Raw genomic sequence first — 17,149 nt, 5'->3', positions numbered from 1 at the left:
CACCTATTTCATATGATAGTGGTAAATATTAATAAATAATAACCATATAAATATTAATTTCTCTTTCCAAAGGTGAGAACATAGTCACTTTTTGGGGAACTGTATCTTGCGTTCAGTGGTAAAACTAATCAAAGGATCTAATGCTGTTGGTTGTATTATTTTAACCAAATCAGTGTAGTGAATATTAAGTTATAGCAGATTATGTTTTCCAGTGATGGCCACAACACTACCTCTTGTCCCTTACATATTCTTCTAGAACTTGCCATTCCCCAATGAAAGTTGGGGAGTTCTCTTACTGTTGAATATGAGCACGCTTGTGATTCAATTTTAACCAATAGAATGCACCAGAAGTGCTGTGTCATTACCTAGGTTTGGTAGTAAAACAAAGCGTTTGCTTCCCTTGTTTTTGGGAATACTGGCTTGCTTGGAGCTCTGAAAAGTCTGAGCCTGTAGCTGCCATTCTCTGAGGAAGTAAGGCCATGTGGAGGGGCCTCAGATCTCAGGTGTCATAGCTTTCAAGTCCTTTCAAGCCAGAACCATCAGATGATTCAGATAATGCCAGCCCCTGCTATGTAGTCACTCTCGGAGATACACCCTTACCTTTGCAACTCTATATTGAGGCTCGAGACCTTGTGGAACAGGGACAAACCATCCTCAGTGTGCCCTCTGTGAATTCCTGGTTCACAGAATCTGTAAGAACAATAAAATGGTTTTTGCTTTATACCATTAAGTTTGAGGTGGTTTGTTATGTAACAGTAATAATTGAAACAATTATCAAACCTGAAAGACACATTGTTTCAGTAAGAAATAGATTGCTATTAAAACTGATCAAAGTGGGAACCACCTGATGAATAAATGCTTATTGAGTTTTTTTCATTTCAATGAAGGATAGCTTAACAGAATTTTGTCTAGTACATAGCATTTCCCTGTGGTTTATTTAATTGTTTTTTACTTGACATTAATTCCCTTGAAGAAATATTTGCTGTCAAAAAAGAAATATGCATGTTTAAACAGCTTAAACTGTTTCACTATTGCTTTCTGGTAAATTTTACCTGTTTGGCTAATAAAAAATGTCAATTGATATTCTTAGTAAGGATAGTTATCATTAAAATCTGTGTATTCTTTTTTCAAAACACAGTAGCCTAATAAAACCTGATAGGAACAAAGAAATATCTGTATTTGTCTCTCCAACTTACAATTTAGTTGTTATCTTTGATATTAATTTTAATGTTAATCTTATAATAACAACCTCATATTAGTATATTTGGCAAAATTAGTTTGAATCTGTATCTTTCTTATCACTTTTTGGGAGACCTTGGGTTTCTAAGTTTATTACCACTGAATAAAATAATACTTTGTTGTACATTTGGCAAGGGGTTTCAATTATAGGGTCATTATTATGTTTTTCTAAAATATATAATTGTAATAATGGTACTTTTTATTAAGATCAGTACCATGGAAAGGGTAATCAGTATTGTAGTAACATTTGGATTGATTATGCTTTAAAGTTTGTGTATGTGTTTATAAATATAAAGAATTTCATACACACACACAGGGTGCTCCTAGAGGAATATGCAAGGAAATGTTAACATTGATTGTTTCTGGGAGTGAACTAGGATACATGAAGGTAGTCCCACCAAAATAAAATTAAAACTTAAAAAAATGTTTTCTATACTGTGAAAACTGTGTCATATTCATGTTTGTATCTTTAGCACTTAGAGTAGCGTTTGGTGCTTGGTAGGCACATAGTTCATATTGTTGAGCAAATAGAAGCTTGAGGTTATCTTTTTTTAAAAAAATTTTTTTTAGTTTTATTTTTTTCAGTTTCTGTGTCTTTATGTTGAGGTTGTCTTTCTTAATGCATCAGTCACCTGATATATAGCATTCATGATCTGGTGGTTTATGGTATTTTTCACTGAAAGAGCTAATATTCTTAGCCTTTTCTCACATAATTTCTCAGTTTTCTAAAAAGGCTATTTATATATCTGTATCAGTCTAGGTGTAATCAGAAGACAACCTAACTCCTGTTAGAACTCCACATAATGTTAAATTTGTAAGAATATATAGATATGCTGATGGGAAACAAGGTAGGTAGATCATAATAGTTTATTATTCATAGAGATAGATTTATTTATTTATTTATTTATTTATTTATTTATTTATTTATTTTAGAGAGGCGTGAATGGGGGTGGGGCAGAAACATAGGGAGAGAGAGAATCTTAAGCAGGTGCCACGCTTTGTGTGGAGCCCACTTTGGGGGGCTCAATCTTATAACCCTGAGGTCATGACCTGAGGCAAAATCAAGAGTAGGACACACAACTGACTAAGCCATGCAGGTACCCCTCATAGAGCATTATAGTGCTTACTACCTGGCACATGTTGCTGCACAGGAGAAATACTCTAAAATTATGACCCTGAGAACTTCTACAGGGTTACTGGCATATCTGTCATCCAAGACAGACAGACACACACACCTATGTTTACTTACTCTGGAATTAAAACAAATCATTCCTAGTGAAGGGGGAAAAGTGTCTCTAGGGTTATCACCCAAATATAAGCTAAAAGCAAATCTCTGGAAAGAAAGGGGAATTTTTATGATCCTAGAATGTCCCCAAAAAGGGAGATTTATCTTTATTATATCGATTTCCCTTTCTCAGAAGGCTCTAATAGTGTAGAAATGTCAAGAAATCCAAAGACAGTGTAATCTAATAGGAGATGTTGAATATTCAACGAAACTCTTGAGCAATAATAGGAGAGTAACTTTAAAGATAGATAGCAAATCTGAGAGGTTATCTAGGGCTATGGGAGTGTATCCAAGGAAGGACAGACTTCCTCAGAAGTCTGTGTGTGTGTGTGTGTGTGTGTGTGTGTGTGTGTATGAAATTCTTTATATTTACAAACACACACACAAACTTTAAAGCATATTAAGATGTAGTTAAGGTCACTGGGTTGCCCAGACCAGAGCTGGTCCACAGTCACCAAACCTGCAGGGACAACTCTTTGGAGAGTAGTTAAGCTGAGGTTGATGAGTGGGATTGCAGACAGTTGGGCATGCAGAGGAATTTGGGGCACCGCTGCAGGTACTGCTAGAACTGGGCCAGAGTGGCCCTGAGTGTCCAGTCCCACAGAGTTTCCAGCAAGTACACTTCCAGTGCTGAAGAAGTGGTGTAGGAAGCGGTGACTTGGGCTGGGATGCAGATTTGAGTTGGTTGGGGCTCTTGTACACAGTCCTGCTGCATGAGTTGAAAATTAGAGGAAATGTATGGTGAAAGCTATGACTTGCAGACATGTGGCTCTGGGGAAAATTTTGAAGGCTGAGCTAGAAGGAGAACACCTTCTTCAATGCTGTCCATTGTCCTCTATAGAAAAATCTTTTATTATGTCATCTGGCAAAGGAAAAATATTTAAAGGGCCCAGATTCATTTTTTATAGATCAGGCAGTAAGGATGAATTTCTAGCTAAGAGAGAAATAAGTTGATAGCTAACTTAATGTCTCTTCATCCTGTTGCTTTAATTTTATTTCTTTCAAATTTGTGGTGCATCATAGCTTTAAGGGTATTATCATAATTCTGTTTAATTTTTTTCTAAATTCTCTTTTGTGTTATCTTGACTCTCATTTTCTTTTTGATTACTGTAGCAGTATCCTGGGAAAATATTTACTCTGTGGGTTCATAAGTAATAGTTCAGATAGTATCATTTTTAAAAGGATTTTTAATATATACCTGTGTTAAACTCATGTCACATTTATGATTACTTGTGTAGATACCATTTTTTTGTTGGCATTGCCTAAAATTTTATACATTTCAGTGTATCTCTTCCTTATTATTTATTAGGTTTCTAAGTGAAACTATTTGCTTTGCACCTATCTTAATGAAATACTTCTTTATATATCTCCAGCTAAACAAAGTTCCATTTATGCAAGTCTTTTATGTCAGTCTTTAATCTAGTTCTCTTATTACAAAGCATTATAAAACAGGGTCTTCTTTCTCCATCTTTATGTTTGATTAGTCACAGCTTTAAGTATGTTCTGGTGAAGAATCTTGCTCAAGACTGCTTGTAAGTCTAAGTAGATAGCCCAGACACTTCTCTTTATCTATCTTTAAAAATTCCTATACTTTTAACAGAATTTCATCTTATTCAGTTTCTGTCCCTTGTCTGGTCTTTGCTCCTTGTCAGGCATATTATAGGGTCTAGGGCAGAGCTTGGAGGCATGATATCTTTTACTCTTGAATGTAAGCACCAGGAGCCAAAGCATTATAGGTAGACATTTAAGTATTATCCTGGAGAAGTAGAAGGTCACAGCTAAAATAGTTAAGTCCAAGATCAGTGTATTATTCTAAGGTACTAAATGGAATATGAGAGCCCAGAGATCTATTAAATGCACATTGAGAAACTGGGAAATACAGGATAATAGAGTAAACTGGTAAAATATTGCTCTGTAAGAATCCTGATTTTAGAATATTGATACTGTGAGACCTCAGATTTATTTGCAGGCACATATGAAGCATAAGAAGCTGGAGCAGAGGGAATACATTTCAAGTGGTAATTTTTATGTTTAGAAAGTTTCCCTTTTGTTATTGGCTCTATTAGCTTGCCTGTACAGAAGTAAAGTTTAAAAGTATATAGTCTCCACTTTGCACATCTTCTGGAACTCTTGTGTACAGAGATCATTCCAACAGGTTGTTTTTGTTTACAGAGAGAATGCACACTTGTGCATGACCCAGGGTTGGGGCACAGAGGGAAAAGAAAGAGAGAATCTTAAGCAGCCTTCATGCCCAGCCCAACTCAGGGCTGATCTCATAACTCTGAGATCATGACCTGAGCCAAAATTAAGAGTTGGCTGCTTAACCAACTGAGCCACCCAGGTGTCTCCAACTGTTCTTCACACAGAAGCTGTTTGTAATGACACATTATATACTTTTACCAACTAGAATTCTAGTATAATTCTTGGGTTTCTTTAAATTCTTTACCAAATACCATCAAGCTTTGTTGATTTATCTACACTGTTTTATAAGTTGGCGTATAACATTTTGGACATTGACCACTGTTTTAGATAGTATTTTAAATTTATTAGGTGATTGTTGAAGAAAAGAAGTCACCCTCTTATTTTTCTTGGTTATTTCTGGAACAAAAAATTAAACCTGGATCTCAGTATAAATCATCATCTAATTTTTAAAAAGCCAATGTATTAACCTACTAGCAATTATATCATGTTATATACTGAAGCTATATTTGATGGCTATAAAATTGTAAAATAATTCTTTTTTTTTAAGTAAAATAATTCTTGAACTCTAAGTGAAAAGGTTTTTGGCATTGTGTGAAATAAAATTTTTACAAACTGTATCTTGCTTTTTATCCATGATGGCATCATATTGTAGTTGTGAAGATCATCTGTCAGACTCTTGACCCTCTAATCAAATGTGACAAGTTAGATACAGTGTTTCTGGTTCAAACTAAAATAGACTTTAGCACCACTTAAGAGTGAATAAATAGTGACTGCTCATAAAAATTTTATCTGATTTCTGAAATAATTAGAATGAGAAAAATACTTAGAAATGTCATTGTTTTTAGTATAGCCCATCTTATTAAAATATTAATCGTGGCAGTTTGTATCATAATTTATAATAAAAGATGAAGTACAAGTAACTCAGAAAGTAAGGTAGATTTTCAGGATTTGGTAAGTTTCCACTATAGAGAGCAGTGTATCTTAGAAGAACTCCCTGTTGTACAAGAATTTCCCATCTAACAGTAGAAATAAGCTAAAAGAATTTTATGAACCCAGGACTATAAAACCAGCAATATGAAAAATACAGAAAAGGTAGAACCAAGGTCACACTAACATTGAAGGGGTAGAGAGAGAAGGCTGAGAACAATGTTCAGAGACTGGTGTTTTGAAGTCAGTAGAAAGTGTACCAGAAAAGAAAAAAAGAGTCTATTGCTGCAAATATATTGAATAAGAGGATTGAGAAAATCCATCAGATTTGTCAAAGTATCATTTAAGATCTTTGCCAGAGTAATTTTGATAGAGTTTAAGAAGACTTGGCTAGGTTTGAAGAGCAATGAAGTAGGTTAGAAGTAGGAGATACAGAATTAATGACTGAAATCAACTTTGCTCTGAAAAACTAAAATTTTCTTTCACAAGACAGGTTAGACCATTGCTGTCATATAGAAAAAAAATTATTCTTTTAAGAACAAAATTTATTTTGGTTATTAATACTTTTTTTGTTTAAAAAGTTTATTTATTTATTCATTCATTCATTCATTCATTCATTCATGGAAGACACAGAGAGAAAGGCAGAGACGTAGGCAGAGGGAAAAGCAGGTTCCAGGCAGGGAGCCTGATGTGGGACTCGATCCTGAGACCACGGGTCACACCCTGAGCCAGGGGCAGGTGCTGAACCGCTGAGCGACCCAGGCGTCCCTGGTTATTAATACTTCTTAGTAGTAGAACTTCCCATGAAAATTATCATTCTTGACTTAATGCACCCCTACCAACAGCAGCCAGAAGCTGAGGAATTTTCCATTAGAATATTTTCATTATCTTAAAGGTAAAGATTCACTACTGAGATGTACTGACATGGTTTGAGGGAGTCCAGAAATAATACCCTCTGTTCCTTACCCAAGTTCAGAATGACTGAAGACCTAAGCAAATGAGTTGCCTGATGGAATTCAAAGTAACTGCTTTAAAATTGAAGGACATATTGTATAGTCTCAAAGGAACTGCTAATACTTTAAGGCTGAATTTGCTAATCTTATCACTGGTGCAGCTGGACAGCCAAAGGTATGGAGGAACAGAGAGTCCTTGCCCTTCTAAAAGATCAGGAAGGCAAAAGGGACTGAGTTATGCATGGCCAGTTCTTTCTCAACTTAATAATCAGTTACGTGACTCCTTTACTAGAGAGAGAATGGAGGTAGAGGTGGGCAGTTGCCAAGGGAAGAGACAGAAGTGACTAGAAGTGTCACTATAGTAGCAATTTCTCCATGAGGAAGGTTGAGGCTGTAGAATAAGGCTTTTGCCCCAATCATTTTATTCTCTAATTACTCTTTTAAAATTGAGATATAATTCACATAAACTAAAATACACAGATATTAAATGGTCAGTTTGATGAACTTTGGAAAATGTTTCTATTTTATAATGGAAGATAATCAAGATAGGAAAATGTTTCTATTTTATAATGGAAGATAATCAAGATAGGAAACATTCTAACACTTTATTATCTAAACTGAGTAACATTTCTTTCAGTACTATCCTGTTCATTTAAAATGCTTAAAATCGGGGATCCCTGGGTGGCGCAGCGGTTTGGCGCCTGCCTTTGGCCCAGGGCGCGATCCTGGAGACCCGGGATCGAATCCCACGTCGGGCTCCCGGTGCATGGAGCCTGCTTCTCTCTCTTCCTGTGTCTCTGCCTCTGTCTCTCTCTCTCTCTCTCCCTCTCCCTCTTCCTCTCTCTCTCTGTGTGACTATCATGAATAAATAAAAATTTAAAAAAAAAATGCTTAAAATCATAATAAATTTTTAGTAATTCTGTTTGACAGCTTTGGTTGTCTTTGGATGAAGAATTTAATGAACTTCCTTGAGAAGATCTTGCATCATTAATAGGCATGTAATTATTCCCATGGAGAGACAGAATAATTTTTTTACTGATAAGAAATCTTTTAAAAGTAGGATGATCTATGTAGTTTTTAGTTATATATTTTATGTATTTAAATAATTAAATTGTCTTCATTGATCTCTTTGTGTCTTAAAATGTAAGACTCTATACTTTAAATTATGTGGAGTACATAGTAGGTGCTTAACAGGTCACATTTACCTTCCCTTTGCTATTGGCACTTTGGCTCTTAAATGTGTGATAACAAAGGATGGTAACTAGACAACTTTGTGCAAATAAGAAATTCATTTCTTTGTTCACTCAAGTTAATTTAACAAATATTTACTGGGCACAGTGCATTGACTATAATTACAAGATGCCCCATAAAATATAGGGGGGAGGAATATATTAACAATTAAACAAAAAGTAATTAAAAATTGTAAATACTGCTGTGAAGGATGGATACATGATTGAAATGATCCTGGGGAATTAAGGATGAGGAGACTTAGATAAAATGGACAAGGATGGTCCCTGGACTAGTAACATCTAGAAGGAAACTCCCATCAGAAGGGGACATCAAGTAAGGAGCTTTGGGGATGAGATGAAGGGAAGGAAAGAATTTAAAAAGACCCAGATGCCAATATAGGTAGTACTTAATAAGTCTTAACTGCTTTTTATTACTTGTTGACTGATACAGTTTTGATGGTTTGTTGTAATATGACTAACATAAGTCTTACTTTTTTCCTCAGTGTTGGGATAATTTATTACTTTTAATAATATGAACTTAGATTTTATATATTATTCATACTTTATTTCAGAAAATCAACTTAATGTGCATTTAATAAGTTTGAACAAGAATACCTGGGATATGATACCCTACAACTTCTTTTTAGTTTATAGAAGAGATCCATACAAGTATACTGTTTTAGAATAAAAATCAATTTTTCAAAACTACTTAGTCCCTCTTAAGAAAGTAAATATTAACCTTGGATGTGAATGATAGCCTGGGATTTTTAATAAAGTATAGGTTTGGGTTTACTAGATTATCGGGTTGTACTAGGAGTCACTAGAGCATGTTAGTATTATTTGATGTAAAATTTTAAGCCTGCTTTTCCTTGGGTTGGCATGGAAAGTGATTATCTCTCATTTTATAATAGGAGATTTCATCATATTTTAAGAATTGTCATGACCTGGCAATGTACAGAAGTCTATTAAAATATATACCTTACTTTGAAATTAGAAAATGCCTGAAATCTAATACTGCAGCAGCAGTGCTAGAGGTCCTTGGTATCCCATTAGGGTGTCTATGAGGTCAGTACTATTTGCATAATACCATTGAGATATTATTTGTCTTTTTCACTCTGTTGACATTTGCTCTAACAATGGTACAAAAGTAATTATGGGTAAAAAACTGAGGGTATGTGTGCATCAGGGCAGTAGTAGCACTAAATTGTATCTAGTGGTATTCTTTACCGTAATATACTTTAAGTAGAAAAAAATACCAGTTTCACTTAAGAATGCCCATGATGAAGCTTTCTGCTTTTTTTTTAATATCAGTATCTGTGTACACATTTTAAAAATATTCTGTGTAATGAAATGGGAGGTACACATAAAACGTTTACATTGCATTGCAAAGTCTGATGTCTATTCTGAAGAGAAGCACTTATACAGTTTATGAGCTGACCAAGGTACTTTTTTTTAACGGAAAACATTTTTTATTTGAAAGAACTGACAAACTGGTTTTTCATATTTGGCAAACATTTTCTCACAAATGAATGAGGTTAATTTATCGTTTAAGAAAAATAACTGACAGTATTCGTTGCTGGTAATAAAATTGAAGTTTGTAAGACAAAATTAGAATTTTAGGAAATTTGTATGCCTTGAGCTTGATATTTCCCCAGTACTTACAAAGAGTCTTTTAATAAGATTAGTGATGATATTAACAAATGAAATAGTATAATGAAATATGTCAATATTTGGAAGATATGCATAACTTCAGGACCTAATTATTTAATGACCAGTGCATGGATGATAAATATCTTGCATGCATGAAAGATTCGAAGTGTAAGAGATCAGTGGGTTTGAATGTGAGAGTTAGAAATGTTTATTAATACTGTTTCAGGATTCTCATGTCAACCAACCATTAAAAAAATTACCACTTACTCAAGTTTTGATTAGCATCAAAGAGTATCCATAACTATCTGAAAAGGCTATTAAAATAGTTTCCTATTGGGACACCTGGGTGGCTCAGCATTGAGACTTTGGCTCAGGGCATTGATTCTAGGGTCCTGGGATCAAGTCCCACATCGGGCTCCCTGTGGGCAGCCTGTTTCTTCCTCTGCTATGTCTCTGCCTCTCTCTCTGTGTCTCTTATGAATAAATAAAAATAAAATCTTTTAAAACAATGAAATACTTTCCTGTTTTTCAGCTATGTGTGTAAGGCTGAATTTCCTTCATCTATTCAACCCCAACAACAAATTATAGAAGATTGAGTACAGAAGCAGAGATTAAAATCCAGTTATTTTCTGTGAATTATGGAGATTCATAAAAATGTAGAACAATAGTATTTCAATGAGCTTTTTTGTTTTTGAAATGTGTTATTTTTTAAAATATTTTTTAAAATATTACTGATCCCTGGGTGGCACAGCGGTTTGGTGCCTGCCTTTGGCCCAGGGCTCGATCGTGGAGACCCGGGATCGAATCCCACGTCGGACTCCCAGTGCATGGAGCCTGCTTCTCCCTCTGCCTGTGTCTCTGCCTCTCTCTCTCTCTCTGTGTGACTATCATAAATTAAAAAAAATATATATATATATATATATATATTACTGTTAAACAATAACTTTAAAACTGTTAGGGTTAAATGAATTACTAAAAGGAGTCTTAAGTCTTAGTTTTAACTTTTAGTATTTAAATGTTAATCGAAATAATTGATGTAAATAAAAGCCCTTTTGACAGTCTGTGGTATAGGGGAATCTACACATAATTGAGGACTAGAGCACAGCTTTATAATCCAAAATGTACATGTTTTGGCTTATAGCAGTATTTTGATTTGAAGTGTTTTTCAAATGGCGGGGTTAAATAGGTTGTATAGTCATCAGCTTTTTTGTTATTTTTTTAAGATTTTACTTATTTATTCATGAGAGACAGAAAGAGGCAGGGACATAGGCAGAAGGAGAAGCAGGCTCCCCCTGGGTGAGCCTGATTTGGTACTTGATCCCAGGATCCCAGGATCATGCCCTGAGCCAAAGGCAGACGCTCAACCACTGAGCCACCTAGGTGCCTCTAGTCATCAGCTTTGTATTGTTTTAAGTCCTATTATTTTGAAACTATTCTAAACCTTCATTTTCATTTTATGTCTTTAAAATATAGCAGAGGAAGCTAAAATAGGAACAAAATACTATTTCCAAAGCAATGTAATTTTTTGTAGACATTTAGTGGGTTTTTTTTTTCTTTCCAATTAATCATCGCTGGTTTTCTGAACAAGCTAAATATGGTATAACAATCCTGGGTGCCTGGGTGGCTCAGTGATTGAGCATCTGCCTTCGGCTCAGGACATGATCCCAGGGTCCCGGGATCAAGTCCCACATCAGGCTCCTTACGGGCAGCCTGCTTCTCCTGCTGCCTATGTCTCTACCTCTCTCTGTCTTTCATGAATAAATAAATAAAATCTTTAAAAAAAAATCCTGAAAAAGATGTTCTATGACAATTTTTATTATTCTTGAATATTCCTGGTATCTCACATATACAAAATGAATATTTCATATCTGAATTAAATGGATAATTTTTACTTATTTATTTTTAAAAATTTTATTTAAAAAGTTTGTAATAGTATATAGTCCATTGCCATTTTGTAATGTATGTGGAAGTTAATTCACAATAATGAGAGCCCTTTGCCTGTTAGTGGTAACTGTATGAACCATGATGGTCATATGTTAGTAGAAGTTCTGATTTTTCTTTTTTTCTATAAGCAGATAATCTCAGTGATACCTTGAAGAAGTTGAAGATAACAGCTGTTGACAGAACTGAAGATAGTTTAGAAGGATGCTTGGATTGTCTGCTTCAAGCCCTGGCTCAAAATAGTGAGTTTCATTGTGTTTCAAATGCCAAACAAAAAAATCAAATCAGTCATTCAGAAATTGGTTTGTAATGTAGCACATAACTTGCATTCACATAACTTGGATTCTTTTGAATCCTATCCCAGAATACTGAGATTGTTTTACATGTTCTGCTCTCCCACCCCAGCTCCCTACTCCCAAGGTACTGAAAGCCAAGTTGATAGGCACAAGAAAGGAGGAATTGATTGGTGGCAATGACATTAATACCAGCCCAACAGAGAGGCCATTATTTCATTCCTGACAGATAAGCACCATAGTTGTTTTTTTCCTTAACACCTACATTTGTTTTTTGAAAAAGTCTGTATGTGTATATGTGGGGAGACTGGGGAGGAAAAACAGAGGGAAGCCTAAAACACCTAAAATTTTTTTCTGATATCTTACAATCATCTTTTTAATAGTTTTGCTTTAATATTTATGAAAAATAAATAAAAATGCTTATGCTTAGATTTAATTGGAAAGATGTGTATACAGTCATTAAAAAATCCCTTATAACTGAGGTGTAAGACTTGATCTTTAATGCTGTAGTAAATAACACTAGTGATAAAAATTATAAAACTCTTCATTGGCTAACAAATATGTGTTATGTATTTGATCCATCATATTTCCATTCATTAATTTTTGTATTATCACAGAGAATAGGCAGGTACAGAATGATATTTTTATCTGTTTCCTTTGTTCTGTTTTGTTGTGCTATGGCTTGTGCTACACTTGTTTTTAGTTATGCCATTATCTTATTCTGGGACTAATCATTTAGCTGACAAAGAATTTAGGAGAAAGTATATATTGTTAGAGTTGTAATTTCAAGCACTCCTGTGTGTTATTTTTTTTTATTTTCATTTTTTAGTGAACTGTGCTTAGAAAATCTAAAATAATTGAATGTAGTACTCTTCATCAAAAAGCACATTTTAGAACTAGCTTGGAAAATTCTTTTTCAGTAATTCTCTTTGTTTTTGAGATTGTAACTGTCAACCTATTCAGTCTTAGAGGTAACAGAGAAGTTTGAAACAGGAGTTCAATAAGAGCTTTTGAATAAGGTTCACCATGGTAAAGAGAAAGGAGAGTGTCTAAAGCTGTGCTGTCCATTGTAGTAGATATATGTGGCTATTTAAATTTAATAATTTAATTTAAAGCTAAGTTCCTTAATCTTACTTTTAAGTGGCCATATTTGGCTAGTAACTACCTTCTTGGGGATAACAGATACAAGCCATTTCCATGATCACAGAATGTTCTTTTGTATAACATGCATCTAGGGGACTAGAAATAATATGTGATAATGTGAATTTTATATGCTTATATAGGTAGATTTACATAATCATGTAATTAGTCTAAGTAAATTGAATATCTCAAATTCATTTTTTTTTTTGGAAGAGTTTTATTATACTCTTCTTTTGTTTTCAGTGGCCTGGTCTTTTTCTCTATATTAGAAAAAAAAATTAAAAAAAAAGACCTATTTATTTATTTATTTGGCAGAGCAAGAGGTCGAGAGGGAGCACAAGCAGAGGGAGCGGTAGCAGCAGGAGAGGGAGAAGCAGGCTCCACATCGGGCAGAGAGCTCAAGATCATGACCTGAGTTGAAAGCAGATGCTTAACTTACTGAGCCACCTAGGCACCCCAGAAAAAAGAATTTTCTAAATGAACCATTTGTCTAGTAACTGAAGAATATGGAGGCAATGTTCTCAATTATGTGTGGAGAGTTTTTCAGCCATCTCCTGAAAAGACAGAGAGAGAAGTGAAGTTGAAGAAGAGAAATGAAAAAAGGAAGCCAAAGTTTTTAACTTTTTAAAGAATCAATTTAAGAAAAAGTGAGAAGTATGTAATTGTTGGATTAAATTCATATCCATTGCAGACTTATTCATTGAATCTATTTATTAAAAATAGCCTTGAAATTATAAAGTGTTAAGGCCAAATAGCCACAAGGTGTTAATAAAAACAACAAACTCCACCAATTTAACTATTAAATCTCAAGAAGGGAGCAAAAATAATATATCTTTTTTAAGAATCTGTAACAAAATTCATGTATCCTCTCATCTAAGACTGTATACAGAAGTATTTGACACAAGGGGAAGTTCATGCAGATGTTCAGTCTTTGACTTAAGAATGATTATCTGTCATTGATTGCTTGCTCACTATGTACTCAACACTGGACTTGGGACTATATCTGTTATTTAAACTTACTTTAGTCCCATGAAGAGATATCACCATGTAAAGGAAAAAGAAACAGACATTATAAGGTTCCTTGCCTTGCTCTGGCACAGTCTAGAGTTTGGATTGGAACTCTTTGCCTACAAAATAAAAAATTACATTTTGAGTGAAGTGTGACTTCTTTGAGTTTTTAGGTTGTGAAAGTGTTTCCAAAAGCTAGGTTTTAACATTGTGTCTTAAATTTTTGCTTTTTCTTTAAAATAGTTTCAAATTATATTATTAAAGAGGAGAATGGTTTATACACCTTTTTTCATTGCGTTATAGATTTGTTTTATAGGTATTTTATTGATTTATTTTTTATTTTTATTTTTATTTTTATTTTTTTTGATTTATTTTTTAAAGATTAGCAAGTGACTTTTAAACAAAAAGTAAGAAAAAAATTCTAGTAAGATGTTTATTTTCTACAGTTGTTCTTCCTTGAAGTGATTGATCCATTGCTACTCTTACCCTCTTAAAGGTAAAATTATAATTTTACCTTATAAAACATTTAACTTAGGTGAATCTATGCTTTTTTTGCAGAGATCTTCTAATGTCATAATTCTTCATTAGTGTCAGGTGTTTTAGCTAAAAATATCATTGTTTGCACCAGAATTGCACCTGATCAAGAAAGTGATTTCTCCATTCTGTACAAGTAGATGATGGTAATGTGTGTAATAGAAATCTAAACTTAAAATTTTATTTTATAGTCTACTAACCTGTCATTGGAAAGAACAAATCTGAAAGGAATGAAATTATGCTTTTTAAAATTTTTACACTGTGGAAATTTAGTATATTTGAATTGTACATCAAAAATTATCATAATCTAAAATTAGAATATTTGCTGTATGAGTTTGGAATGGTTTTCTTTCTTAAACTGTTTTTAGGTAACATTGTAGTATATATGTCAGAATCTTAAGAGACAAGGGTTAGACAATTTTAATACTAGGTTTTATGGAAAACATTTTACTTAAGCATTTTGTGTAAATCTCTGATCTAACTAAATAATAGAAGCATTCATTTACTCATTTAAATACTTCAGATCTCAGTTTTTAAATATTTTTAGTAAATATTTGAAAGCTACCCTCTAAGAAGTCAAATTCTGTTCATCCTTACCTCTTTTGATTTAGAGAATATAAGATTCTCTGTAAATGCTTATTGTAGTATGGTTACTCTTTTACATGATTATTTGAAATTTTAAAACAATAGGCCAAATTTTCATCCCTAAACATTAGTACAAGAATTGTCATTAGAGAGTGTGACATCTAAATCACGTTTTAAGACAAACTGTTAGCATAAATCAAAGGCCCAAAGACAAGAAAAATTAACAGTCCATTCATAATAAAATATTCTATTCCATTGTAAGAGCATGGGGACCATGTTCTGCTGCTGAGGGAACCACAAAACAGTGACGTGATCACCAACACAGCTCTAAATTCTCATCATAAAGGATTAGGCTGTTTTCCTCTGTCTCATTGCCTCATGTACCTTTGTGCTCTAACTTTGTTTAGTTAATTACTTAGTGACATTTCCTGTTTCATACAAGAATCACAGAATTGTTTATTTTCTTTAGAACAACCCTGTTTGCTTGTCTTTTAAAAAAAAAGTAGTATCTAGTCCACATTCCTAACCTAATATCATACTTATCTAGGAACCTAGTATCATACTTATCTAGGAACTTACCTAGGAATTCACCTAGGTTATCTCTTAGCTCCCCCCCCCTTTTTAAAATTCATTATGTTGATTTTGGGTTCCCTTCTGAGGCTATAATCCTAAACATACCGGATTATGTGTACAAGCTGCTAATGTAGATTACTCTATGAGTCTTCTCTAATAGAACTTTCTGTTGTAAATTGCTTTTAGTCTGATATATGCTTCAATATTTCTTAATTGATTTACTTTTGGGTATCCAAATTATTTCTTTAAGTAAGGGACTTTGAAACTTGTTATCAGCTGTTTTTCAGTAGCCATATTAAACCTGAAATCACTGGACATGAAACATTACTGCTGTTTTAGTAGAGACAAAAAATAATTTTATTTCTTTCATAGTAATATCTTTTTTTTAAGATTTTTTTTTTTTTATTTGGGAGAAAGAAAGCATGAGCAGAGGCAGGGGAAGAGGGAGAAGCAGGCTTCCTACTGAGCAGGGAACCCGATATGGGGTTTGATCCCAAGACTTTGGGATCATGATGTAAGTGGAGGGCAGATACTTAACCAACAAAACCACCCAGGCACCCCTCATAGTAATACCTTGATTTTACTTTTTTTCTTTTTAAGATTTTATTTATTTATTTATGAGAGACACACACACAGAGAGAGAGAGAGCCAGAGACACAGGCAGAGGGAGGAGAAGCAGGCTCCATGCAGGAAGCCTGATGATGCAGGACCCGATCCCAGGAGTCCGAGATCATGCCGTGAGCCAAAGGCAGACACTCAACCACTGAGCCACCGAGACGTCCCTTGATTTTGCTTTTTTACCCTAAGTTATCAAATGCACCGCAGAAGTGATATATTTCTTTTGCAAACTGAATTCATTATGTTGTTCACCTCCTTTATGTATTTTTGTATTATGTGACTCTTCTAGTTATTATGGCCATTGTCCATGAGAGCTTATTAATAAGTGGTGCTGATCATAAATTATCAAAAGTTCAGTTTTTACTAAGTAAAGATAGCATTTGCAGAATAGAGGAGACTAAAGAAAATGGTCAACTAAAAAGGCATTGACAATTCTTGATGAATTTGAGAATCCTGGATTGCCATTGAATAGTGGCAGCTACCTAAATCTCAGTTTTTCCACACATTCTCTAAAAATTTATACAGATCATCAAAGAGATCAAGTAAAAACAATTAACTTAACCTGTGCCTTACGCATAAGTAGAAGGCAGACTAAGACCTTCAAATTATTAGGGAGAGAAATAAATATCAAAATCTAGCCTACTTAGCTTCAGAGCCCATGATAGAGTTCATTGAGACTGCAGAAACTACATGGAAAAGATGAGAGGAAAATTGGTTGAACCAGGAACCCAACAATACATATTTAAAAATGCCTTTAAGAAGACAAGTTCTAGCCTGGGAAAATACTACAATCTTGTCTTAGATTGAATAAGAGCATTTGCTATTGAGAAATCAAAAGGAAGAGACATAAAAGCACAAGGACCCTAGACAACATATCAGATGAGTGCCGCTTTCAGCAATGATCTTGTTTTGCCTTGCAGACATGGTGGTGAAGGGAAAGAAGGAAACGAGATAGGGAAATTTAAGTGTTCT

At 34.1% G+C, this 17,149-nt stretch overlaps 1 protein-coding gene across 4 annotated transcripts in view; it reads left to right on the top strand.

Moving 5' to 3' along the window:
* The window catches only part of RAP1GDS1 (Rap1 GTPase-GDP dissociation stimulator 1), a 157,265-nt gene that overhangs the window by 18,226 nt on the left and 121,890 nt on the right, over positions 1–17,149 (top strand). For 3 of the 4 annotated variants that reach the window (XM_055313300.1, XM_055313298.1, XM_055313296.1), the window contains exon 2: positions 11,558–11,668. In XM_055313300.1, the coding sequence (XP_055169275.1) occupies positions 11,558–11,668 (111 nt within the window). The remainder of the gene's footprint in view (positions 1–11,557; positions 11,669–17,149) is intronic. The other variant, XM_055313299.1, reaches the window with a different exon arrangement.

This window comes from Nyctereutes procyonoides, unplaced genomic scaffold (assembly GCF_905146905.1).
Source record: "Nyctereutes procyonoides isolate TBG_1078 unplaced genomic scaffold, NYPRO_anot_genome, whole genome shotgun sequence".
NCBI lineage: Eukaryota > Metazoa > Chordata > Mammalia > Carnivora > Canidae > Nyctereutes > Nyctereutes procyonoides.
Note: the sequence above shows the minus strand (reverse complement) of the source record. Positions and strands in the feature narration are given on the sequence as shown.